The 27,165-nt window shown below is 40.5% G+C and overlaps 2 protein-coding genes across 2 annotated transcripts; both read left to right on the top strand.

Annotated features, from left to right (window-relative positions):
- The first annotated feature begins 13,806 nt into the window (after positions 1–13,806).
- Positions 13,807–15,241, top strand: LOC125311842 (complement C1q-like protein 2). Its single transcript, XM_048270205.1, has 2 exons — positions 13,807–14,493; positions 14,626–15,241. The coding sequence occupies exons 1-2, from the start codon at positions 13,896–13,898 to the stop codon at positions 14,907–14,909; spliced, it is 882 nt and encodes a 293-aa protein (XP_048126162.1). The 5' UTR covers positions 13,807–13,895; the 3' UTR covers positions 14,910–15,241.
- A 1,824-nt stretch (positions 15,242–17,065) lies between these two features.
- Positions 17,066–19,333, top strand: LOC125311801 (complement C1q-like protein 2). Its single transcript, XM_048270135.1, has 3 exons — positions 17,066–17,120; positions 17,282–17,476; positions 18,263–19,333. The coding sequence occupies exons 2-3, from the start codon at positions 17,290–17,292 to the stop codon at positions 18,544–18,546; spliced, it is 471 nt and encodes a 156-aa protein (XP_048126092.1). The 5' UTR covers positions 17,066–17,120; positions 17,282–17,289; the 3' UTR covers positions 18,547–19,333.
- Positions 19,334–27,165: the final 7,832 nt, after the last annotated feature.

Here is a 27,165-nt window from a genome sequence, read left to right as displayed (position 1 = left end):
GCCATATAATAAGCGGGATAATATATGGTCCACCGGTCATTACCGGAAAATAAGTCCCTTCAGGACGAAGCAAACCTCCACTTCGCGTCAAGGTCCTGTTTACCCTGTCGGGACTTGTTTTCTGATAATGACCGGCGGACAATACATTATCCCTTACATACTGTTGGTGTGTTTCAAAGGCTTGCTATGGCATGATTTGAGCAGGTACTGTAGGCCTACTTTTACTTCTACTGACTTGAGAGGCTGATTCCACTTTATAGGTGATTTAAATGAATTGACCCCACCCATTAACTGTCCCAGTCCTATCAGTAACAATAGCATTTAGCAGAGTCTTTCCTGACGCCCCAATTATGTAATTTCAGTTACAGATGCATTTTCGTCTTTACATGTTTAGTTTTCACCCATCATCTAGGTTATTTTTGCTGTTCATGTACTTTTGTTATTGAGTTTGAACTGATACAAATTATGTTAAATATACTGAACAGTCTATATGTCCCATACGGAGCCCGGGAGAGCTCACTTTAAGTGATATTTTTTCTGGTCGCGTGATCATTTTGAGCACGTTTTCCCTTTAAGCCCTCGAATTAATAAAACGCGAGCACGTTTTCCTTTAATTGAGCCTTTCAATTAATTACAACGCGTGACCCGTTGTAAGCCCTAAATTGAGCTCTAAATATGTATTTTAGCTCACATTTAGTAATTCCGACATTTTCACCGCTTCGCTGTGCTGTGGTGGCAACTTAGCGGTACCTTGACATGGACTAGGCCTACAGCTGTCTGTAACAGTTCATATTGGTAATGTGATGATAACCGTGGGCAGCTAATTAAAGACTTTAAGGTGGTCATGGTTTATAGCGAACTTCTACTCTTTGTAGCAGGGGCACTGTGGTGTCAACCGCCAGCTATGGAGACCCATAATGGGGAAATTCTACTAGGCTACAAAAGGCTACTGGGCTCTGTTGTAATGACCGGTTTCCACTATCTCCTGATTGTTGGACTTAACTGTGAGGTCTAGAAGTCAATCGAAGCACATCACAGGGACAAGCTGTTGGTACAAATCGAATTAGTAATAGCCTAATACCCACCCAATACAATAGGTTCCCTCTGGCAGCCGATGGGCTTCACCAGATAACCCACGCACACCAATTGTGCACACAACGAGGTAAGCTTTGATACGGACTATGAAACGGAGACATAAACAGTGGCGTTCACACGATGCTCAGCTCACACCGTTCACGATAAACACCACAGCTCTGCATACACTTGGACCTCAACAAACACTCAAAACTTCGGCAAACATTCAGCTGGACGATGATGGCAAGGGGCCTGTACAAACACACACAATCATCTGCTCTCCCACCTACAGCCTACCCTAACGGGCTATATCCAGGTGCACTGCAATCAATGAGATTCCCTCTACGCCACTACAAGCGACACACCTCCCCACGTCATTCGGGGATACCCCTTGACACCACACTATGTTTTTGTGCACACAATTTAATTTCTTCGAGCCGCGTTTTTAATTATTCGTAGGTGCGTTTTAGTAGAAGATCTCGAATATAGCCTACTATAACGTGCTCATGTTTACATGTGTCAAGACAATATTGAGTGCACGTTTTACAAATTGGGCCAACGTTTAAATAGATGGCACACAATGTATAACCATGTTCAAAGTGTGACGTTTTTAATAAATGGTGCCTACACTAATGTATAAATCGTTATAGTTTTAATAGAATTGTTGCCCTCGTTTTACTATGCTTAAGAAAATGAGAGCTCAATTTAGTAAAATGACTCACATATAATTAACGAAGCTATAATTAAATTATTACTGATTTAGTAAACCGATACACAATTTAGTAAAGCGTGAAAGTAATTTAGTAAAATGAGTGCACAATTTAGTAAAACGAGAGTTAATATTTAGTAAAAGCGAGATTTAAAACCGCACAATATAGTTAAACAAACGAGCACAAATTACTTAAACAAAAGCACAATTTAGTAAAAAACGAGAGCACAATGTAGTAAAAACTTATCATGCACATTATCTCAACATGCAAAACATTTTGCTCACCCCTCTAGGGCTCCTCAGTCCCACAATAGTCAGCTTTGAATATCTCCCTGGCAGCTATTTTTATTAAAACAAAAAAATACAAAATGATTTCCTGAGTGAATTTCCTTGTCAGTGTTGCTTTTCAGTTATTTGTCCTTTTTTATTTCAGTTATTTGTCACACTGAAATGTATTGTCAGAGTGTTCGTTTTGCATTTTTGCTAATGCCTCTCTCTTGTATGTGAATATAAGAGAAATAGTGGACAGAAAGGTTTAGATAACATTTGACTCAGGAAGATGCATTAATACTAAACGCAACAATAAGAGAGCAAGAGGTTATATCTCTCTCACACATACTGTACTACTCTCTTTATGCCAGACAGAAAATTGTGGTGTAAGGGTGAAGAATCGTAATAGATTTGTATTTTATTAGTTAATGATCTGTAATGATGGTCATGTCTGAAAAAAAATATTTGTACTGTTTTGTTGTTGTTGTTCTTGATGTTATTGTTTGTTAATGTGTGGGTATATTTGTTGGGTTACACTTTACTTGACAGTATCAACATAAGAGTGACATGACACTGTAATGAACGTGTCATAAACAAGTCATAAACATTTATGACATAACGCTTCTGTTATTAAGTGACATTCGTTTTTGTCATAACAAGTTAGGGTTAGGATTAGGGTTCGGGTTAGAGTTAGGGTTGGGATTAGGGTTCATGTGTCATGACAGTGTCATGTGTTCATGACAGTGTCATGTCACTCTTATGTTGATACTGTCAAGTGAAGTGTTACCATTTGTTGTTTGTGTGTTTATTGAAGAGGTTGTCACAATGTAAGCCTTTACATGTGTTTCGTTTCTGAGAGCGGTACCTCTGTTTGGCCCTGTTATGATAGCTGACAGAAGGGACATTTGGTCTCCCCAGATGCAACATGTCAGCAGTTTAAATAAATATAAATTCTGCTTTTGAACGGTATAATGTCATTATATTGCAAAATCATGTTGGTTTATCCTCTACAACGTTCAAAAGAGCAGACCTTAATTGACTTGAAAAAGATTCCACACAACTTCTTGTTCAGTTTACCTCCAAACTGGACTACTGTAATTCACTGTTAGCTGGCCTGCCTACTTGTGTAGTAAAATCGTTATTCAGAATGCTGCAGAACAGATTCAGAATGCTGCAGCATGCCTGGTCTTCAATCAGCCAGAGGACACATGCAACTCCTCTCCTAGTTACTCTTCAATCGCTCCCTATAGTGGCCAGAATTGAATTTAAATCTCTCACTTTGGCCTATAGCCTTTGGCCTATGCTAAACACATTGCAAATATCATGCAAACTGCAACACTTTCTGTTTGCCATTGTGGACATAAAATTTGATGCACTTATCATTTGATGCACTTATCTTGCACAGATGCACTGTAAATCTCTGAGCAAGACATGTCATCTCAGGCTATTATCAGCGTAATATGGACCCTTTCAAGAGAGTTCCATTATCAGCATCATAGTTGGCCCCACAAGACTTCCTTTTTAACATTCCATTATGTTATCTTAATGCAGAGGAAGTACATTGGGGCCCAAATAGAACGTTCAAGCATTGTTTTTGTTTTTATTGTTGAAAGGGTCTATACGTGACTCCCAGTGTGGATCAAATGAAAAGTGCACTCTTTGTTGAGAGTGACAGACAAACGGGAGGGATAAAGGATAGCAGCAAGGTTTCCCTTTATCTCATACCCTTTATTCATAGTCTCTTATAATACTAATGATCTGTCATGGATTTGCACTGAGTTGATTCATTCTTTTCCTTTCAAATAATTCATAGTCAACCTTTCATAATATTCTGAGGCTTTACTGCGTGAATTGACCACACAGAAAGATTTGTAAACCCATGGACCTGTGTGGTGGTCCCCTAAGGAGTCTTTTGTAGCACTTAAGATCGCACTTCAGACCACCCCAACTTTAGGCCTTCCCAATCCTGAAAAGCCTTTTACTCAAACTGTTGATGAAAAGGGGGAGGGGCATGACTTCTGTTCTTTTGCATGACCATGGAGGGAGACAGCGCCCTGTTGCTTCTTTTTCTGCTAAACTTGATCCTTTCAGGTGCTGGCATCAGCTGAAAAAGGCTGTGCTAGCCTCTTTGTTGCTTATTCCCTCTCACACTGTTGGTTCCGATGCTGTATCTCTCATACCCATGAACAACGCACCTCTCACCTCTCTGCAGCACGATATCTCCGGTATCACACAGTGTTGCTAGATATGCCTAAAATCACTGTACAGAGATGCACAGTTCTTAACCCTGCTACTCTTCTCCCCACAGCTGATGATGGTGAGCCAAATGACTGTGTGGCTGAACTTAATCATGTGTGTGTTCCCCAGAGTTGACCTTGCTGATATGCCACTGCCAAATGCTGAACTGGAACTGTTTGTTAATGGCTCTGCTTCCAGGGACCCAGCCACAAGCAAAAATGCAGTAGGTTATGCAGTAGTGTCGGCTCATGCCACACTCCAATCTGGCCCTTTGCCACAGCTCTGCTCTGCCCAGGCTGCGGAATTGGTTGCAATCACTGAAGCCTGTAAATTAGCTGAGGATAAAACTGTTACTATCTACACTGATTCTTGACTTAATCCCTGCACTGTTGCACTGTTGGACTTATTTGGACTACCACCATGACACACACCTAATAAAGCACCTTATCACTGCATACTGAAACACAGGGTCAGTCCCTGCCCTGTCAAGTGCCTCATGCTTATACATCCTCAGTACATTCATGTGGATTCTTGAATTAGTATCCTTTACTTAGTATCTTTTACTTCCCTTATGTGGATTTGTTTTCTTTTTATCATCCTGTTTATGTTGTAGTGTATGTCTTGAGCTACTGAGACCTTGAATTTCCCAATGGGGATCTATAAAGTATATATCTATCTATCTCTATCTATCTATCTGATATGCATTTGGGGTTGAGCATGATTTTGGGGCTATGTGAAATCTGATGGTACTGTAAGCCTATACTGCATCATGACAAAGTGGCTGCGTTACTGGAAGCAATATTACTCCCCAAAGCAATTGCTGTGTGTAAATGTCAGGCCCACACTAATGGCACTGATCCTCTGTCTTTGGGTAATGCGAGGGCTGACGCTGCTGCCAAGGCTGCAGCTACTCTGACCCTCAATGTGGCTGAAACTTGTCACGTTTTAACCACTTCTCTCCTACAAGACTTACTTGCTTTGAAAATGTTTGCCTCTCAAGGAGAACGAGAGACCTGGCACCATAATGGCGGTATCCTTTCTGGCAGAGTGCTGATGGAAAGCCCTGCCTACCAGGTCACTTCTTTCCACATTTTGCTAAATTAACGCATGCGTTGAACCATGCATCAAAAGGAGGGATGTTTGAGAGCATACTGTCAAAAATGTCTGATTTGCATGATTCATAATGCAGGGAAAGGACACTTAACCACTGGCAGCCCACCCACCACCAGTAAAATTATGGATTTTATTGAGTTAACACAGAGTGAAGGAAAAACTAAATAATGTTTGGTAATTGTAGACCATTTGAATGATACTGTAAGCTTGTTTGAAATAACCGTATTCTGCAAGCATGTCTTCTGTTTTATCTCAGAATCAGATATCTAGGCAAGTCAAGGTTCCCAACACCATCACAAGGACCATGACACAGTTACAAACATGGGAACTATGTGCTAATCAAAGACTTTAGAAGGAAACACTGGAGGTCAAAAAGGTGGAACGGGCCATACCTGGTGCTCCTTACCATTCAAACAGCCGTCAAGGTAGCTGAAAGAGCCACGTGGGTGCATGCCACACATTGCAAACGTGCACCAAAACCGGACATTTTAAGTTAGAGGGGGAGGTCTCTGAGTCGGGGGAGGAGTGATTGGGTGTGCCGCACACCAAGCTCGCAACAGTCAGCCATGGAGAGGCTACAGCTGTTTGATTCAGGGATAAGGGTTGCGCGAGGGGAGAAAAGTGTGAAACTGGGGGGCTAGGATTATTGACACTCATCTGTTTGGTAGCAACAGTAGCTCTTCGGTGTGGAGGAGTGAATTGCACCTGTTTGAGAGGCCAAGAGCTGTGTGCCTCTGTGAAAGTTGCACAACAGGAGGCCGATTATCTGCGAGAGGACCCTAAACATCACTATGAACTGAATTTATGGTGGAGAATTGCTAGATACAAGGCGAAAGCTGTGAACATGACCAACTGCTATGTGTGTTCCCACATGCCACACTCAACCCAAGGCAACCCCTTCTGAATGCAAGATGTGAGTGACGGTAAGAGCTGTTTGATAGCATTGGCCTTTCATCCCGGATACAATCAGAACTACTGGAATGCAATTGCTTTCACTCCCAACACCTGAAAAGTGCCCCTGTAGGCATAGAGGACATGAAAAGACTGGCACATGATCTACAAGAGTGGCAAAAGGGGGGTGGGGAAGCTTGCTGGTTTGTTCCTAGGACTCAAAGGCTGGGTAGTGAGACTTTTAGCCCCTGTGATAAGTGTTTATTCTGTTCGCATTTGTGGTTTGTTGAGTTATACCTTGTGCTAGAGCCCTGATTATGCACTTGGTTGAAAGCACTGTATGACTGCAAATGGGACTGCTTTAGCGATGGATGACAAGGAAGATGAAGAATAGCTACCACCCTTTAATGATATGACGACTCAAGCCTAAAGCTTATGAATATAAGATGGATTGTGTGATAAGATGGGAATGGGAAAATGACGAAGATGGACTTTAACCTTTGATCTGATAGCCTGCTTGTGTTTCTGTAAGATCTTACACTTTTGAATAGACTCTTCTGTTAAAGCTTAACCTATGTGATGTTCCTTGTAATTGATACTTCTATTGGAGTGTGAGTTCATTCTTCCATTGGAAACTAACCAAGTTCTTAAAGTTCTTATTATTTGATACAGTGATCTAAATTTCAACAGCCACATGAAAGCGACAACTAAATCAGCTTTTTACCACCTCAAAAATATTGCCAGACTCAGAGGGCTGATGTCAAAATATGACTTCAATCTCCAGCAGGGTGGATTACTGCAATGGACTGTTTACAGGCCTTCCTAAAAAGACTATTAAACAGCTTCAGATGATACAAAATGCAGCAGCAAGGATTCTAACAAAAACTTAAAGAACTGACCACATTACTCCAATTCTTAAGTCCTTGCACTGGCTTCCAGTAAGTCACAGAATTTACTTTAAAGCTCTATTGCTTGTTTATAAATCAGTAAATGGAGCAGGACCTAAATACCTGTCAGACATGCTTCAGCAGTACATACCTTCGCGTCCTCTCAGGTCCCAGGTGAAAAACCTGCTAGTAAAACCTACTGTTAGAACTAAACATGGTGAAGCAGCTTTTAGCTGCTATGTGGCTCAGCTGTGGAATCAACTTTCGGATGACATCAAAAAGGCCCCAACTGTAGCCAGTTTTAAATCTAGACTTAAGACCAAACTGTTCTCAGATGCTTTCTGCTAACTGTGCCGCGTTACAAATTCTGAATTTGCCTTGATAATTATTCTACTTTATCTTTTATTACTTCTTTTTACTACTTTTGCCTTTGTTTTTTTGCTTACTAATTATCCTTTTATTTTTAAATTATTTTACCTTGTGTTTTATGTTTTCTTTTTATTATGATCTTTACCTTTGAACTATTCTTTGACTATATTGCCTTTCTATGCTTTTTATTTGTTATTATTGTTTGGTTTTGTTTATGTAAAGCACATTGAATGACCTCTGTGTATGAAATGCGCTATATAAATAAACTTGACTTGACTTGACACTTCTTTTCTGATAACTGATGTTCAGATGGCAAATCTTGTGTTGTATGACATTAGAAATGTTCTTAATGTCCTTGGTTCTTAAATAACCCATTGTATTGACCAAGTCATGTGTGGTTGTAGAGAAGGTGTACCGTAACGGTGAGATACAATGATACAATGAGATTATGATGCCGTGTGAGCCTGTGAGGTATAAATGTGTGTGTGAGAAACAACTGATTGTCTCTTGGGTCCACAGACTTTGTCTCAGTATCCTGATTGCCTGATGCAAATGAGACCTCTCTGTGCAGAGATTAATAAACTACTGTAACGAGAAAGACAAAACCTTATTTCCGACTCAGTATTTACAGACCTTTAAGCTAAATTTCTTCCACAATAGCTGAACTTTATTTCACAAGAATTTTGTTTGCTGACTACGGAGCCCTAGAGGTGTCATCGCAAAATGTTTTGCATGTTGAGAGAATGTGTTTTTACTACATTGTGCGCTCGTTTTACTAAATTGTGCTCTCGTTTAACTAAATTGTGCTCTCGTTTAACTATATTGTGCACTTTCGTTTTACTAAATCGTGACGCTTTCGTTTTACTAAATTGTGCGCCGGTTTACTAAATCGTGTTTACACAATTTACTACATTGTGCTCTCGTTTTACTATAGTGTGAGCTCATTTTACTAAATTGAGCTCTCATTTTAAGCATAATAAAACGAGGGCACAATTTATCAAACGAGTGCACGATTTACTAAAACGAGCACACAATTTACTAAAACGAGGGCACGATTTATTAAAACGAGAGCACAATTTGTGAACATGGTTATAGAACATTGTGTGCACGATCTACTTAAACGTGGCCACAATTTGTAAAACGTGCACTCAATATTGTCTTGACACATGTAAACATGAGCACGCGTTATAGTATATTTGAGATCTCGATCTACTAAAAACGCACCCACGAATAATTAAAACGTGGGCTCGAAGAAATTAAATTGTGTGCACAAAAACGAGTCTGGTGTCAAGGGGTATCCCGGGAATTACGTCGGGAAGTGTGTCAACTGTAGTGGCGTGGGGAATCTCATTGATTGCAGTGCACCTGTATAAAGCCCGTTAGGTAGGCTGTAGGTGGGAGAGCAGATGATTGTGTGTGTTTGCACAGGCCCCTTGCCATCATCGTCCAGCTGAATGTTTGCGAAAGTTTTGAGTGTTTGTTGAGGTCCAAGTGTATGCAGAGCTGTGGTGTTTATCGCGAACGGTGTGAGCTGGGCTATGGCCTGAGAAGCTGAGCATCGTGGAACGCCACTGTTTATGTCTCCGCTTCATAGTCCATTATCAAAGCTTACCTCGTTGGTGGGTGAGGCCCATCGGGCGCTAGAGGCCGGAACCTTATTGTATTGGGTATTAGGCTACCACTAATACGCAGTAGCCTATTTGTACCAACAGTAGGTCTAATGTGTTGTAATTGTTTGGGAGCTTGTCGCCTGTGATGTGCTTGATTGCCTTCTAGACCTCACAGTTAACGTAGGCTTTAGTCAACAATCCAAACAATGGCTGTTGCACAATGTTCTTGCTTTGACTGATATTTTAGACCTTTTATATCATTATTATTATTTATACATTACCCTTCTTTTCTTTCTATTTATTATTATTATTTTTATTTGATTTTATTATTATTACTATTATTTGCCTTTTGTATCTTTTATTGTTCTTGTTTTGTTGTTTTGATTATTGTTGTTGTTTTGTAACTCAGGGCATTGCTGTAAAAGAGCTTGATGCTCAGTCAATTTCTCCCTGAATAAAAAACGGTTGATGATGATGAAACCATCCTGACCACCTAAAGGCTTTAATTAGCTGTAGGCCTAGCAGCTAGTCCATGCCAAGCATAGACTGTATAATACAGTCTATGATGCCAAGGTAACACGAAGTTGCCACCACAGCACAGCGAGCGGTGAGAAAATGTCGGGAATTACTAAATGTGAGCACGAAATACATATTTCGAGAGCTCAATTTAGGCCTACAACGGGGTCACGTTGTAATAATTCGAGGGCTCAATTACAAGGATACAAGGAAGTTTATTGTCACATGCATATAGTTACTGGAAGTAAGAAATGCAGTGAAATTATGTCTGGTGTCAGCCTATTTGTGCATTAATGGGGGGGGGGGGTAAAAAGTGCAGTAGAAGAGGAATTAAAGGAAAACGTGCTCACAAATTATCACAACCAGAAAAAATATCACTTAAAGTGAGCTCTACCGGGCTCCGTAGCTGACAGACTTTGTCTGCCAAATAAATTAGGGCGCTTAGAGGAACGTGAAGGGTGTTGACTTTAGCATTAAATTAACATAATATAGGCTACTGACCTATTTTCTACCTTTCTCCTTATTTTTCCTTCTTCTTTATCTAAGACCACACCAGTGCCACTGACTGCAGGCACTTGAATGTGCACACTAGTTAAAAGTGTGTGCGTTAAAATCCAACCTTATGGTCCAGAGCACAGGCCACATGAGGCAACCCATTCGCCACTTCTTGTTCTTTGCTGTTGGGTTGGTGTGGAGAGACTCCACGCTGTCTGTCTTCACCCTCACCACATGATGCTGAAGGGTCCTCAGTGGGCAAAACTGTTGATTTATTCATCAGAGATAACTGGAAATGGTTCCACCCCTACCCTCACTATGCTGTATCTCCAACAGTAGGCTACTACATAGTAATGCTAGGTTTATTAGTTCACTTTGTTGGGTCGGAAGCTTGATCTGGGAAACTGTGGAGCTGTGGTAATGTGTGGTGTGCTGTGTTTCTCTATTTGCTGAAGAGGCTCTTACCTTCACCAGAAAACAACTAGGAGAACATTTTACAGGTGAGCTCACAATGCACTTTAGAACATTCAGAATGGACTCTTTTGACCTGCACTTTAGAACATTCTGACAAGAAGATTCTGACTGAAAAAACATACAAAAGTTGAAGTTGTTATAGTAACCATTAACCAAGTTTCTAGTGCATGGAAGGGTAAATAAAATATTTTACCTGATGCAAGATATTAGAACATCTGCCAACCAATCAGGAGAGTGTCACACGTGAAGTCATTAATATCCACAATTCTTGTTATTTCTTCTGTTCAGAGATTTACAGTACAAGAGTTTTCAAGTTCCACCTGAAATGGAGAAACCTTCCAATCAGACAGAACTGTTTGAAATGTTTGACAACATTTACCTGACACTCGACAGTCTCGTTTTTGTTGTTGCATTCCCTGTAATATGCATCGCTGTGTATGGATTGAATTCTCTGGTCAAAACTAGTCATGTTGGTCTTGTGTATATCACAAACCTGCTCATTACAGATCTGTTTCAAATTTCTGTCAAATTGCTATTAAGTTTAATAAGAAAAATTGATTTTAAAATGTTACAGGATAGTCAATTGACATCAGTCTACTTGTATATTGTGATGGCTAACATTTGTTTCATGATGTGCATATCTGCAGAAAGATATGTAATGATTGCTCATCCTGTTTGGCATAGAAACGTCCACACGATCCGGACATCCATCTTCGTGTCTGTCACTGTTTGGATCATATTGGCTGTCACTATGATTATCACACGCATCTTGTTTTTTGAATATCTGATTAAGTTTGTAATCTTTGTTTTGCTTCTCCCATATCCCCTGGTTGTGCTCTTTTTCATTGGGACATGGAGGGCTCTCTCCAGCAATACAGCAGTACCTAGTCATGAGCAGAGACGGATTATGGGAATCCTGGTTCTTGTACTTTGCATCTACACAGTCGTATTCCTACCCTATGTAGTGCTATTGCTGGCTATTTGTTTCTCTATTTTAGCTCTACACCCTGATAAAACAATGTTTGGAGTGTACTTTTTATTTTCTGTTGAGGTTGCCATTGCATTGAACCCTCTATTTGATTTCCTACTTTATGTGTTGGTGAGGAGGGATGCTAAAGGAATTTTGAGGCATGTTTGTTTCTGTGTTTTTAAGAAACATGAAGATAGCACAACATGGACACAATTTGTATCAATGTTCACCACTCCTTCCATTTCTCACCCTCCATCTTCTCCATCATCAGATAACTAGTCACATGTCTTGTTTGAACCGTTTGCTGCCTGTTTGTGCTGTTCTCTGTGGTTGCCCTTGTCTTGCCTCATGCTACCATCCTCTATCTTTCTGTTAATGGTCTGTGTACTTCTACCCCCGTTCCTCTGTGGGTTCATTTAAGGTGCTCTTTGGATAGGAAACTGATAATCCAAAACGAGAAAAAGCTCCAAGGCAGTCTCTGTTTCAAAATAGTTAAAAAGCCTTTATTTTCATGGTTTGGTCATTTATTGTAAACCTGTTAAAATACTCAACTTTTAAAATACTCAGCGAGTCAACTGTCTCCCTGTAAAAGCTTGATGCTGAAATGTGTCAGTGTTTTGGAAGGTTTAACTGACTGATGTCTTGACTGTAGACTGTGGTTTTGACTATGTATATCTGAATTGCCCTCATCATTTGCATGTCAGTTTCCACACTGGTATCTGCTTTGTAATGACCTTTGTACAGTAAAATCCATAATTTCACATGTTTTTTGCATGTTTTTCGCTGTGCGGCGGTCATAATAAAATGTTATTAGATTCGGCTACATTTCAAATCCATCTCTCCATGTTGTATTGATTGAGAATGAACATCCCAGAGTGGAGCGCTGTCTGCTCCCTGGGGGTGTAGCCTGGGAGCTCTGCTGGTGTTTTGCTCATCGGTTTTGACCCATGGGGCAGAAAGTTTAAGGTTTTGCAACAGTGACGTTGCACAAATAGCTCTAGGCTATATTAGATGCAGGCTACTACCGCTATAATGGTTAACACCTCTCCGTTTTTGCACTGAATAAGACTGTTGCATTTGGCTACCGCATGTACTGGAAGTTAACTGAGCCAACACTAAACATCCACAGTTACTAGACTATTATGGTGGCCTTGTTCTACTACTAGACATCAACCAAGGACTAAAGTCACACATTAACAGCACAACACATGGTATAACAGCAACCAAACAACACAGCTTAACAAACAAACCAACTTGTTGCTTGCTTGTGCCCAAGGTGTGCCCGCTGTCACAGCCCACACCATTTATTTCCTATGGTTACCGCTGTGTTACATGAGCAGACCAAAGGGAAAGGAACATGAGCAGATCGACTATTTTTGGTCTTCTGGTGCCGTAGCATATTTTGACGTCCTCTACCCATCTAGCTACGGCATAGCCTAACCTACTGCTATGCATGGATAGTCAAATAATCAGTTAACCGTTCGAGATATAGTCTAGTAAGCAGCTAAACCTACTATTTAAATATTGATATTCCTATTTGTTTATTCTAAAACTCAGTGTCATGAAAGTTGTGCTACCATAGCATAACGTAGAAGTTACACTATCACAGAAGTTCTGCTAATGTTTCCTACCATGTTAGAATCCTGTCATAATAATAAACAGTGGAGGAGACATGTTTTTCTCTTCTTTGCTCTGCTCATGTGCTCTGCATTTGAGAGTGTAGCCAGCACAATGCAGAGAAATGAACAGTAAGTAGCCTACTAGTCTTGGTTGCCCATCCAGCACAGAATTCATTTTAAAGATTTTATTGATGGTTTTTAAAGCCCTAAATGGCCTTGCCCCATCCTACATTGCAGATCTCATTCGATTCACCACCACTCTGCCCCCAGGTCCCGTAGATCCTGCAGCATGGGTCTTCTGCATATTCCACGCACCAGACTCAGGCAAAGAGGCGATAGAGCTTTTGCTGTTGCTGCGCCACACCTTTGGAATCAGCTGCCAGGGGCAGCTCCCTGGCGTTCCCTGCCCTTTTATGATTGTTTTATTTGGCAGTAGGGTGATTTATGGTGACATTGGCACCAGTTTGACCATAACACACAGAGTTGCTTTTAACAACACAACACATGGCCTACATCTCACGTGTGCATCATTTATGACTGTGTTTGTTTGATGAATGTCTGCATGTCCCAAGGACACCCCTTGGCAATAAGTCGCAGTATGTTTGAGAGCAACAGCAATCAGTACACCAGAAGAAGACAGAAGATTTGTCCAGATTCAGCATGAAGATTTGTGGATCTCTACTGGTGCTGCTGTGCTGCTGTTTGGCTGAGACGCAGCTTGGAGGAGAGACCGTCAGTGGCGATGACATCACTTGCCAGGGCCACCATGGTGAAGCAGAGACCAGACAAAAGGAGGTTATGGGTGCAGCACAGAGAACTGAAGCTGCAGCCACAGCCTGCACTGAACAGACCTGCCAGCCTGACATCCACACTGTGCTGAGAGAGATGAGCACTCTGGTGGCGGAGCAGAGAGTGGAGCTCAGGCACACTAAGACACAAATGGAGGCCATGGAGACCAGACTGACTGACAGACTGAAAGCCAGTGAGAAGACAGTAGTGGAGCACACAGTTGTTATTCAGGAGCTAAAGAAGAAACAGGTGGAGCAAGCAGCAGCTGTGGCAGCTGTAGGAGGCAGTGTGGACCTGACAGGGAGCCAGGTGAAGGAGCTGTGGAGGGAGAGGGAGGATAGGAGGGTGTCTTTCTCTGCCTCATTGGTAGCATCTGGTGTTGAGACTTTTGGTCCCATTAGTAGGCCAACCACACTGATCTACAGACATGTCTTCACTAACACCGGAAATGCCTACAACCCCAATACAGGTATTACAATGAAGCAAAGTTCAATTTCAAGTTCAGTCCTACCACTGCATGCTGATTTGATTTCACTCAATATTTTATATGATTATCTTCCATTTTACTGTCTTCTGTAACTATATTTCTGTTCAACTGTAGGTGTGTTTACTGCTCCAGTCAGAGGGGTCTACCACTTTGTTGTGTTTGTGCATGGATTTGGTCATGCATCTACACCTACAGGACTCTCACTCCATAAAAATGAAGAGCATGTTGTCGTTGCTTACAGCCATCAATCAAATTACAGAGTGGACACTTCTAATGGAGCTTCTCTGTTGTTGGAGGTGGGAGATGTGGTCTATGTGAAGCTCTGGGCCGATGCATGGGTGGTGGACAGCTATAACCACCATACCACCTTTTCTGGCCACCTGCTCTTCCCCATGTGAGGGAAGCAGTAGATGGATGGAGAAGTTATGTGATGCTATGAGAGACACAGATAGAATGGTACACACTCCTGTCCTTGTTCCCTAGATTAACACAGAGTGGATCCTGACAAGACCTTTAATGATACTCAATAATAATGCATTTTATTTTATGACCCAAGGTCTCTTCACAAATACAAACCAATAAAACATTAAAATATCAGAATATCACATTTACAGGAATGCCATCATAAGTAAGAAAGCCACTGAATATGCTTGCTGAAAGAGATTGTTAGATTACCTTTAAAAATATATATATACCAAAAATGATCAATAATAAAGTCATTAAGAGTGAATGTCTTGTGAAGTTTCTTTTCTTGTTTTGGCAAAAATACATGTATAATATGCTGGGTAATGGGGCTATACTTTGATGGTCAATAAATCCCTTTTGAAGGGATCCCCTTCTCCTTCAGATCAGGGTTTTGTTTTTCGCTATTTTCTGCTGCTGACCACATTTTACATGACGTCTTTACATGCAAAACCAGTTCTACTAAAATAACTTGTAAACAAAATGTAAAATGATTTGTAAAAAAAAATTCATTAAAATGGATATGGCGTTTTGGAACCAAACTCTTTGGCCTTTCTCGGCCTCACTGCTAGCATCTAGTGCTGGAAATGTAGGACCCTTTTCAGCTAAAACTACTCTGGTCTTCTGTATTTGTGACATGAGACAAAACACAAAGATGCCATTTCGTCACTTCAAGAGGAACAGCAGGAGCTCAAGCACCAAGAGTCACACACCCCCTTGGCAGCAGGCATGTTTTTTATGCACAAACAACCCAGTGTCCAGCAGCCCTGGCGTTTAATCTTTGGAACCTTTGATTTTAGTAAAGCAGCAGATATGTGCTCTATTGACTCCTTATCACCTGCCTTTGTCATAACCAACCAATGACACGTGTTAACACAAAAACACACCACAAGATAACACTTTGAAACAGAAATGAATCCAGCCATACCCACAACTTTCCATGATTTTTGGGGGTAAATGTTGACCCTTACCTGGACCAGGCCATTCATTCATTCATTCATTCTGGACCAAGTTACACATGTAAACCAGGTTACTTACATGTGGACCAGACTATTTACATTTGGGCCAGGTGAATTACATGTGGACCAGACCATCCCATGTGAACCAGTTATTCACATGTGGAACAGCCTATTCAGCCTATGTGTCTCTCACAATGCCCTTAGAGAGTTTTTATCAGCCTAGCCCACTGGTCAGTTTTTACAGAAATAACACTGCACTTACTTCTACTTAAACTGTCAAAGCAACTTGCATAACATTATACACATTGTGTGTGAGTGAGAGAGAGTTTATAGATGAATTAGCTAACACAGCTAAAAAAAACATTTTGCCCTGTGATCATGCATACGTAAATTATTCACCAGAAAAAAATGCATGCTCAAATGTTCTATGTGTTTACTGTTGCCTGAGATGAATGAAGTCATCAGTGGGGCTTTAACCAAAGCAGCTCTGCAATGAGCATCATATAAACCACAGCTCCTCTTCCTCAGAGGAATGAAGATGATCATCTGGCAGTGAGATGGTGTCATTAGCAGGACTTTGACCAATAACACACAAGCCATGAGCTGATTTAGGAAAAAAACAGGTCACATGGCCTACATCTCACGTAGACCTCATTTACGACTCTATTTGTTTGATGAATATCTGCATATCCAAGGCCATCACTTGGTAATATGTAGCTAGGTCTTAGTATATTTAAGAGCAAGCCCAATCAGTACTTAAAAGAACAAAAGAATTGTCCAGGTCCATCATGAAGATTTGTGGAGCTCTTCTGGTGCTGCTGTGCTGCTGTTTGACTGAGACACAGGTTAGAGGAGAGACCATCAGTGAAAATGACATCATTCACCAAGGCCACCATAGTGAAACGGACACCAGAGAAAATGAGGTTATGGCTGCAGCACAGACAGCTGAAGCTGCAGACACAGCCTGCACCAACCAAACATGCCAACCTGACATCCACACTGTGCTGAGAGAGTTGAGTGTTCTGGTGGCGGAGCAGAAAATGGAGCAGAAAAAGACACAAATGGAGGCCATGGAGGCCATACTGACCAAAAACAGACAAATGGAAAATGGAGCTGGATACAGACCAATGGAGGCTGATTGAGAAACCAGTGAGAGACTAGTGGAACTACTAAAAAGTGAAAATGACGGTATGGAAAGCTTCTATTCCTCCTCATAAAGTACATTTATAATTTACATGCTTATGGTTCTTTCATGTTTATTGTATGTGTGTGTGCGTGTGTGTGTGTGTGTGTGTGTGTGTGTGTGTGTGTGTGTGTGTGTGTGTGTACTGTATGTGTGTTGCCCTCAGCTCAGGCAATGAATCTGAACTTCACGGCAAGCCAAGTGGAGGACCTGAGGAGGGAGAGAGAGGAGAGGAGGGTATCTTTCTCTGCCTCAGTGGTAACATCTGGTGCTGCAAATATAGGACCCTTTTCAGCTGCAACTACTCTGATCTACAGAAATGTCATATCCAACATTGGCAACTGCTACAACAAAAACACAGGTACTAGATGATTTAGTATCACTGTTGGACATATGTTAATCTGCCTTGTTATCAAAGCTAATGTAACACCTCTTGGTATATAATATGAAATATGAAAAGATGACATGGGAAAGAGATAAATTAAAAACAGCTCTTTCCTATGTCCTTTTAACAATTATCATTTAATTTCCAGATCAATTAAATAAGATATATCTCTCTTGTGGTGTCAAATCCACATTAAATAATACAACATCAAAAGAAGTCCGCACACTGTGGATGTATACTGCAGATGATGGCTTTAATGCACTCCGGAGCATTAGTGAAGCAAGTAAGTAAGTGAAAAGCAAAGTAAGAAAGTGAGCAGTGAGCAAAGTGAGCTCAGTAAGCTAGCATCCTCTGGCTGTTGTCCAGCCTTTATACCCCTTCAAGTCATCCCAGACAAGACACTCTATGTTTACAGATAACTGACCAAGTAATGGTACTTCACCTTTGCCCTCTCATCCTGTTATTCCTACATTCTTTAGGTTTTGATTACATTTCCTGGCGCCAAACCTTATTGATGACCCTGTCAGCCATCTGCTCTTTCCCTTAAACCAGTCTTCCTTTCCCCCACACTGAACATACTACAGAGTTCAGTTTCACAAAACAATGATATTACACAGAATAAAGATACTACATAAAAGATATATAAACTAAAGGATATATGTCAATAAAGACCACGACACTCTCTCCCTTCCCCTTTCATTCACACACTCTCTCTCTTTTCTCTGTTCTTTCTCTCACTCTCTTATTTTGTGTCTGTCACAGGTGTCTTCACAGCTCTAGTTCGAGGGGTCTACCACTTTGATGTATCTCTTTTAGGACAGGGTCATGCATCCACAGCTGCAGCAGTCACCCTACATAAAAATGGAGAGCATGTTGCCATTGCTTACACTCACACACCAAGCCACTGGACCAGCTCTTCTAACGGAGCTTCTCTGCTGCTGGAGGTGGGAGATGTTGTCTATGTAAACCTGAGGGCTCATGCGTGGGTGTATGATAATACGGAACGCTACACCACCTTCTCTGGCCACCTGCTCTTCACCATGTGAGAAGTCAGTCCAGAAGTAATGATTCACTCAAGTATTGCAATATTGTGTTTTGTGATACTGCATTGACTATTCAGAACCATGTGTCAGTGTTGTTTGCAGATATAGGGAAATGTGAATTCCTTTGCTTAAACTGCATAAAAAACTAGCAGTAGCAGTGTTATGTTTGATATCACATGCACTGTGATAAATGCTAATGCAGAGGTTTTGATTGCATGTACATTTTATATCTCAATATGTTATATGGTGGTGTGTTTTCTAGTTATTTGTTTAGTGTGTTTGTTGGTCTAATATACTGTATCAGTTATTATGGCAGTTCTTCGTATACATTATCTTACTTACAGTATAATATATTGCAATTGAATTGTAACCTTTGTTACATTTGCTGTCATTTCTGAATCCTAACTAACTGATGTTTCATTCTCCAGTCCAGGTGGCCACATAAATTAAAGAAGGGGAACAAGCATTATACATTATGATATGTCACATATTTTTGTTGTTTTCATAGCACTCATAGATTATTTAATTAAAGAGTTACTAGAATGAATATAAGGCAAATATATATAATCACCAGAATGACACCACAAGACACCAGTAGGGGGAGTCAGAGCAAACTAGAGCTGCTAGTACTTTTAAATGGCCACCAGGACTGGAGATCAAAACACAGATACACCTGTAAACAATACCCACAGTATAAGACAAATCATATCACGAATGACAGAGCAAGAGTATTTCTGGTTTAGATCAGGAGGAGTGTGAAAAGGGGGAAAATTAAACATTTAAAGTATTATGATATGTGTTGTGTGGCTTTTGTTTTGTTTTCATAGCAATCAAATGTACTTCAAGATATAGTTCATACTAGGTAAGCATTTTACAAAAAAAATATTGTTTCCATAATCACCAGAATGAAACTGTTTGACACCTGTTGCTCCAACTTAACAGTGGGGGGTACAAAAGACACATAAGATACAGTACATCCCTCTATTTGCACTCAGCCTCCCTCCTCGGTTCCTCAGCTCATACTCCGGAAATTGTTCAAAGCTCAACATCATAGAGGATGTCTCTCAGTGCGTTCATGCGCATAGGAAAAACATTTTCCCCAGTGAAAACATCATCGTTCACGTCACTTTGTGTGGCGTCACAGGGATCTTTATAGCTCCAGTGAGAGGGGTCTACCACTTTGTTGTGTTTCTTTATGGAGGAGGTTCCTCAACATGTATAGGACTCTCTCTTCATAAAAATGGCGAGCATGCATGTTGTTTTTGCCTACAGTCATCAATCAAGTGGCTCTGTATAGCACCTTCTAATTGAGCTTCTCTGTTGCTGGAGGTAGGAGATGTGGTGTATGTGAAGCTGTGGTCCAACTGTTGGGTGCACGATAATCATAACCGCCACACCACCTTCTCTGGCCACTTACTCTTCCCCATGTGAGGAGTCAGTCCTGAAAAGAAATTACATGAGGATTATGATATATAAGACACATTGTATATTCAGGGAATTTGGACATTACATTTTAATACCATTTTTTGAGTGATGATATTTGTAACAGGACTGTGTACTGTGTGTGAGATTCTAATGTACAAATACTAAGAGATGAACAAGAACCATATACAGCACATCAAGCCCCAAACAAACATAGAGATAGACATTTCTGTAACAAGTTCTGGCTTTTCTAGTCATCACTTTACAGAACATCACTATTTATTTTTACTCTGAATGTAAATGAATAGAGAAATGCCACTAAGAAAAGGTTTATTTCTTTTGTATCTGATGAATAAAACTAATTAAGATTGCCATGTTTGATGTGTGAGTCTGAGAGTTTTAAACTAACATGAAAACTGATCTAAGGTGTTGCCATTAACTACACTAGGAGATACATTATATAAGAACACTATTACATCAGAATATTTACTGCTTCAATCCAATGAAAAAATTAGGTTAAGCTTCTCCCTCAAAATAATGGTACAGATAGCATCAAGCATCAATAGCATCAAGCCCGAAGCCCTAACCAGTAGGGGATCCCTTGGGGATCAATAAAGTATCTATAAATCTCTATCTCTATCTATCTATCTATCTATCTATCTATCTATCTATCTATCTATAGGCCTATATCTATCTATCTGTGAAAGTCTCTTCATGGAGGTACTTCAGACTAGATTCCCCTCTGTTGTCCTTGTGCTTGATTACTGGTATATAACCAATTTAATTCAGTTAGCACCTAACCAGACGTGCAATAGTGTGATTTACAGATGTGCAGGTTTAAGTAAGGACTACAGCATAAGAACGAAACCCCAGAATACTATGACAGTGGTGTATGGGTGACTGTGGGGACTCATTGTGTCATCAAAACAAGAACAAATAAAGAGAGGAAAGCAGTCTAGGATTTATTTTTACATTTGATGGTTTTGGAGTTTTTCATGTTTGACAAACTCCTTAATCAGCAGCCCTTCCCTAAACAACAAGGAAACATGGACAATATAACTCACATACACACCTTCATTTATGAAGACTAATCTTGTGATCCTTTGATCTTTGCAAAACTGCAGATATGAGCTCTAAGACAGAGACAGTGTAGTAATGAGTGCAATAAGTAAGTAAGTAAGTAAGTATACTCTTTTGATCCCTTGAGGGAAATTTGGTCTCTGCATTTATCCCAATCCGTGAATTAGTGAAACACACACAGCACACAGTGAACAGAAGCACGCACTAATCCTGACGCAGTGAGCTGCTACTGCGGCGCTCGGGGAGCAGTGAGTGGTTAGGTGCCTTGCTCAATGGCACTTCAGCTGTTCCTACTGTTAGGAGTTCGAACCGGCAACCCTCAGGTTACAAGTCCGAAGCACTAACCAGTAGGCCACGACTCCGACTGGCTGTGGTGTGGAGTTCAGAGGGGACCAGCATCAGGGAATAAGAAGCTCTGGTACGCCTGCCAGATGGGAGGAAAGTAAAGTCTTTCAGTAAAGGTCAGTAAAAAGTCTTTCTTAACAATATTAAGGTGAAAGAAAGAAACCCATTGGTGAATGCATGACTGTCAGGACTCAACATTACATCTTATCAAAATGAGAGTATATAAAGGGTAGGAAAGCAGTCTGTATTTTAGAAAAGGATGGATGTTTATTAACAGCGTTAGGCATTGATGAACTGACTGTGTTTGTGACACGAGACATACAAAACACAGAGACGCCGTTTAGTCACTTTAGGAGAAACAGCAGGAGCTCAAGTCCCACACACCCCTTGGAACCATGGCATTTCAACCTTGGCACATTTTTGATGCACGTGTTTAACAAACAACCCAGAGTCCTGTCCAGGAATCAGCAGCCCTTTACTAAACAACAAGGAAACATGGACAATATAACTCACATCCAGTACACGCCTTCATTTATGAGTGTAAGACTATGGCATTTAATCTTGTGATCCTTTGATCTTCGTAAAACTATGATTGTGTTTGTTTTCTTAATATCTGCATGTCCCAAGGAAACCACTTGGTAAAATGAAACCAGGTATACAATACAGCACAGTACATATGTTTGAGAGGAAGAGCAATCAGAATCAGTACACAAGAAGCAGAAAGCAGAATTGTCTAGTTTCATCATGAAGATTTGTGAAGCTCTACTGGTGCTGCTGTGCTGCTGTTTGACTGAGACGCAGCTTAGAGGAAAGACCATCAGTGATAATGACATCACTCACCAGGGCCACCATGGTGAAGTGGAGGACCTGAGGAGGGAGATAGAGGAGAGGAGGGTATCTTTTTCTGCATGATTGCTAGCATCTGGTAGTGGACATACAGGACCATTTTCAACTGAAATGCCCCTGACAATCAGACACATCTTTACCAACATTGGAAACTGCTCAACACAGGTACTGGAGAGTGCCTGCTTGGTTTCTCTTTTTATGTATGTTCACCATATTTCCTGCAGATATATCAAACATATAGATTAATTAATTAATTATCACTGAAAATAAATAATGACTTTTTCTCGAAGGCACACATGACATTAGATCAGATTAGTGAACATTACAAAATTACAGTATTGAAATATAAAAAGTATTTCTTTCTTTCTTTCTTTCTCTGTGTGTCTCTCTCTTACACTTTGTGTCTGCCAAAGGGGTTATCAGAGCTCCAGTCAGAGGGGTCTACCACTTTGTTGTATTTATTTATGGTGATGGTCATGCATCTACAACTACTGCAATCAATCTTTACAAAAATGGAGAGCATGTTGTCAGTGCTTATAGTCGTCAGCCAATTGGAGGGGTGAAAGCCTCAAATGGAGCTTCTCTGCTACTGGAGGTGGGAGATGTGGTCTATGTGAAATTGAGAGCTAGTGCGTGGGTGTTCGATAGTCAGTACCATCACACCAGCTTCTCTGGCCACCTGCTTTTCCCCATGTGATGAGTCAGTCCGGAAGCTTATCACATCAGGAATATTCCATTGTTCTTGACAGGACCAGGAGAGTTATTGCCAGATCTATGCACAATTGTGTGCTACCCTATAGGCCGCTTATGATCATCTCCTTGAACATGTCAGAAAGTTTAAAATTGTTTTTAAAAGTAACTAACTTTAGGAGCTTAAAGGGGAAAATCCGGTGTAAAATGGATTTTTGATATGCTTAGCAAGATAACAAGTTTGACGTCGTTGGGGAGCAAAAAAACACTAATCCGATGCATTCTAAACTAGCCTGTTTTTAGCCGATGCTTTCAAAATGCTAACACTAGGGCATTTCTCATGGTAAAAAGATCACTAATTTTAAACCATTTACAAGGCTCAAAGTAGCCTTTTTGTTTCCGGTTCCAGCGCCGGCGAGAGAGGCAGCCTGTCGAGGTAGCTCTGTGTCTTTGTGTATTTTTTACCGTCTTGTTCCCCTTGGGGATCAAAAAAAGTATCTGTCTATCTATCTCTCTATCTAGCCCGACACTTCTTTGGTAGTATTATGAGGGTCCTAACAAAAAAGAGGCTTTAACAACTTTGTAAATGTACAGATAGTTTAATAAAAAGGACTGTACAGACAATACCTTGAGTCGTTTGCCGGTCGGCACCGTCTAGAAACAACACAGATCTCGCATGTTTTTGATGGAAGTACTTTAAAGTAAGTATTTCTGTCAAAAACACGCAAGATCTGTGTTGTAGTGACTTAATGTCAAGATGGCGCCAGTATTGGTCAAGGCATTGTCTGTATAAAGTCCTTTTTAATAAACTATCTGTACATTTATAAAGTTGTTAATGCCTTGTTTTGTCATTTGTTGCAACTGAGATGCAATTCTGCTCCATATCAGCTGTGATAGACAGCCTTGATGTGTGGCATAGGCAACGCTTTACCCTTGAGTGTCAAAGCTGTATCTTCTCTGAGAATATTCTAATCCTTTCTGTAAGAAATTTGATTGGTGGACTCAAATAAAGAATTCAAAAATGTGTGTGTGTGTGTTTCTTTAAGTGTGAGATAACTAGATGTACCGCATAGCGGTACAAAATATGACCGCCACTCAGTCCTGTACATCCGTTCCGCGAAAATAAATCACACTTCAATTTGTCTCCATATTTTACTCCATCCCCCACTCTTGAAACTTTTGTGTATGCTTGTTTGGCATGCCTGAGTGTGTGTGTGCGGCTGCACAGAAAGTAGCCTACTGGTGCTGAAAAGGTGAATAGATTGTAGAATAGCCAAAGAAGATGTAGCATTGTTATAAAACCTTTAAAATCTCTAAACAATCACAAGTAGGGCAGTTCATCCATTGCAACTGGATTGATGAAAGGTCACTTACACCTGTAGGCTACATTGTATTTGGGAAAAGCAAAAGGTATCAGCATAATGTTATTTATTTATTTATTTATTATGTATTTATAAACAAAAACATCTCTGTCAGTTCCATGCCGTTTTCAACAGCTATCAAAAACAAAGGTCATTTTTGGATGGATGGATTTTTTGTGAATGTTTCTTCTTCTACATAAGATTTTAGTCATCTTTAGTTCATGTAATACTTTATTGTCAATGCACAAATTAAGTAACAGTAGTCTGAAACGTTATTGTTAATGCACAAATTAAGTAACAGTAGCCTAGTCTGAAACGAAATGCTGTTTTACATCTAACCAGTGGTGCAAATAACTGACATGTCCAAATGGGCCTTGATGAAATGCGCCGCTAGACTGTTCATACACATTTTTAACGGGCCAAAGTTGAAGAGCTTTTGTCCGTTATTGTTAAATTGCAAATATAGGCTGATTCATGTTCCCTTGCATTGTTTTACTGAGGTCCATGGCTAGTCTGGCTTTCATCAGACCAAGCTCAATCTTTTAAGAAATCAAAAAATAAATAGCGGGCAGATCAGGCTGGGTTCACCCAGCCTAGTCCATAGGCACCCAATATTGTTTAATTTTCCGATTGAGATATACACGCTCTGGCTATTCTAAATGCAAAAATGCATCAGAGAGTTATGACAAAACGGTAACTAACAAACTAGATCCTAATAAAAGCTGTTAGCTTCCCTAAGCTACAGGTAGGATTATAAGGTAGGCCTATTTACAACATAAATTGTCAATATGCTATGCTGGCTTACACAAATAAAATCTCCTTTGGAAACCAATGGCTTACGCCTTACAGTATCAAGCGGACTTAAACTGTCATATCGCGGGCGAAAAGTTGTAATAACATTCACGCAGCTCCATGAGTCAAGGAAAGCCAATGAAGTAGCCACTTCTAAATGGGACCCACTACACAGTAGCTTAAGGTGTTTTGCTAAAGCAGCCATAATGAAATGAAGGTGTCATTGTTTGGATACTTCACACACACGTGCTTTTTAATTTCACAGACTACAACTACCAAGCTGTAATCAAAGCACATCGATTCCCCTCTCACACCCTGCATGCACTTAAAACAAAATAAACAGGCGCCTCAGTCTCACGCATGTATAGGCAAAATTGTATCAGACCGGTGTAACGTTGGTAAATCTTCCATTGCACAGAATGATTTTGTAGCACGTGCAATAAATGACAGTCGAAAGATACAAACAGTGCTGCTATCAATTTGCTTGGTATAACCGCATTTATAGTTTTCTACAAATGCAATCAATCAAATGCCTCCATCACTCAACTAACGCTAACGGTAACATTACCTAGGTCCTTATTGATATTACAAGATTAACGTTACCTGCAGTAAAACCAAGCATGTCCGATAAAACATCCTCAGATTTATTTCAACTTCAAGAAGAAATGGGAATTACACTTCATGTGAACATCGTCCCTATCCTTATTAGATGTCCGCTGAGGTAAATTACAGTCCTTGTAGGAAGCGTCCATTGTTTTTCCAACCCACTTTTAACTTCCAACAAAATTACGTCTCACTGCAACGATCGCCATCTAGTGGACAAACGACTACTTATCGCCAATACTGAAAATGCAGCCATGATGATGATGATGAATATTTATTTTGGCTTTCTTTTTAATCCTACTGAATTTGTAATTATGTATTGGCCGTTCTAATACCGATAGTATGTGGGTGCCTGTGTGTGTGCATGTGTATATGTGTGCACCGCCATTTACAGGCCAATGAGTGTACAGTCACTAAATGTACACATAACCTAATTTTTAGACCCCCATGGATGAAATTCTACAAAACTTGGCATACCCCCAGAGAATGCCAGGTCAATCATACACATAAAATTTGGTGCAGTTCTGAACATCTTAACTGAAGATAGGGGCAATTAAAGCAGAATAATATTGCATTTTCATTTTTACCGGGTGGTGCAGATCACAAATGAGTGATTATGAGCCAGGTTGATGTGGGCCCTTGAGACCAACATACCATAAAAGATTCTTCATCCTCAGTGCCACGGTTCAGGTAGTTATTTAGGGAAAACTGTTTGTTTTTTTTGCAGTTCGGGGGCCCAGCCAGGGGCTGGTGGTGGTACCCGGGACTAAATGAAATTTTTCCGTAAAAGTCTAGTGGGGCTACATACCCACCAAATTTCATGTACCCGGTGGTTCGGTGTCCCGTTATCAATGACCAAAAATTCAGGGAGTAGATGACGGTAAAAAATTCTTGAATTATGTGCATGTGTACGCGTGTACAAATTTATGTTCATGTGTGTGGGTGTGTGTGTGTGTGTGTATGTATGTGTTGTGTTGTTTTTGCCTGCGTATGTGTGTTTGTGCATGTGCATGCATGCGTACATATGTCTACTGTGTGAGTATGTGTCATAATTATGATTACTGTAAATGTATGTGTGTGTGTATCTCTGTTTATGCACATGTGTGCACATGGAATGGGTTAACATGACCCCTGGAGGCAAACATAAATTATTTTATTGTAAGGGTCACAAAAAAAATTGGTCATCCTAGGCCCCACGGTTTTCAGCCAGAGATATTCACAAAAACTGTGTCTGCCCTACCCTCCTTTCGGGGTCCAGTCCAGCGGGGGCTACAGATCAAAACGATGGTTCCATGCTATCCATGTGGGGTTACATGCCCACCAAGTTTTGATATACCCCCGGTCTTTCAGTGTCCCGGAATCATTGGACGGAAATTTGGGCATCGCGAAAAAAAAAAAAAAAAAAAAAAAAAAAAAAAATGGTTCCAATCTGACTAAACCTATATGACCGCCGCTTAAAAAAAAGCTGCTTGGCAGTCATAAT

Source organism: Alosa alosa, chromosome 18 (genome assembly GCF_017589495.1).
Source record: "Alosa alosa isolate M-15738 ecotype Scorff River chromosome 18, AALO_Geno_1.1, whole genome shotgun sequence".
In the NCBI taxonomy this organism is placed as follows: domain Eukaryota; kingdom Metazoa; phylum Chordata; class Actinopteri; order Clupeiformes; family Clupeidae; genus Alosa; species Alosa alosa.
This window is presented reverse-complemented; position numbering and strand designations above follow the sequence as displayed.

Bases quoted from the DNA above. Each gene is read 5' to 3' on its own strand.
- LOC125311801 (XM_048270135.1), top strand. From the start codon at position 17,290: ATGAATCTGAACTTCACGGCAAGCCAAGTGGAGGACCTGAGGAGGGAG. The intron at 17,477-18,262 runs GTACTAGATGAT...TGTCTGTCACAG, and splicing joins CTGCTACAACAAAAACACAG to GTGTCTTCACAGCTCTAGTT.
- LOC125311842 (XM_048270205.1), top strand. From the start codon at position 13,896: ATGAAGATTTGTGGATCTCTACTGGTGCTGCTGTGCTGCTGTTTGGCT. The intron at 14,494-14,625 runs GTATTACAATGA...GTTCAACTGTAG, and splicing joins TGCCTACAACCCCAATACAG to GTGTGTTTACTGCTCCAGTC.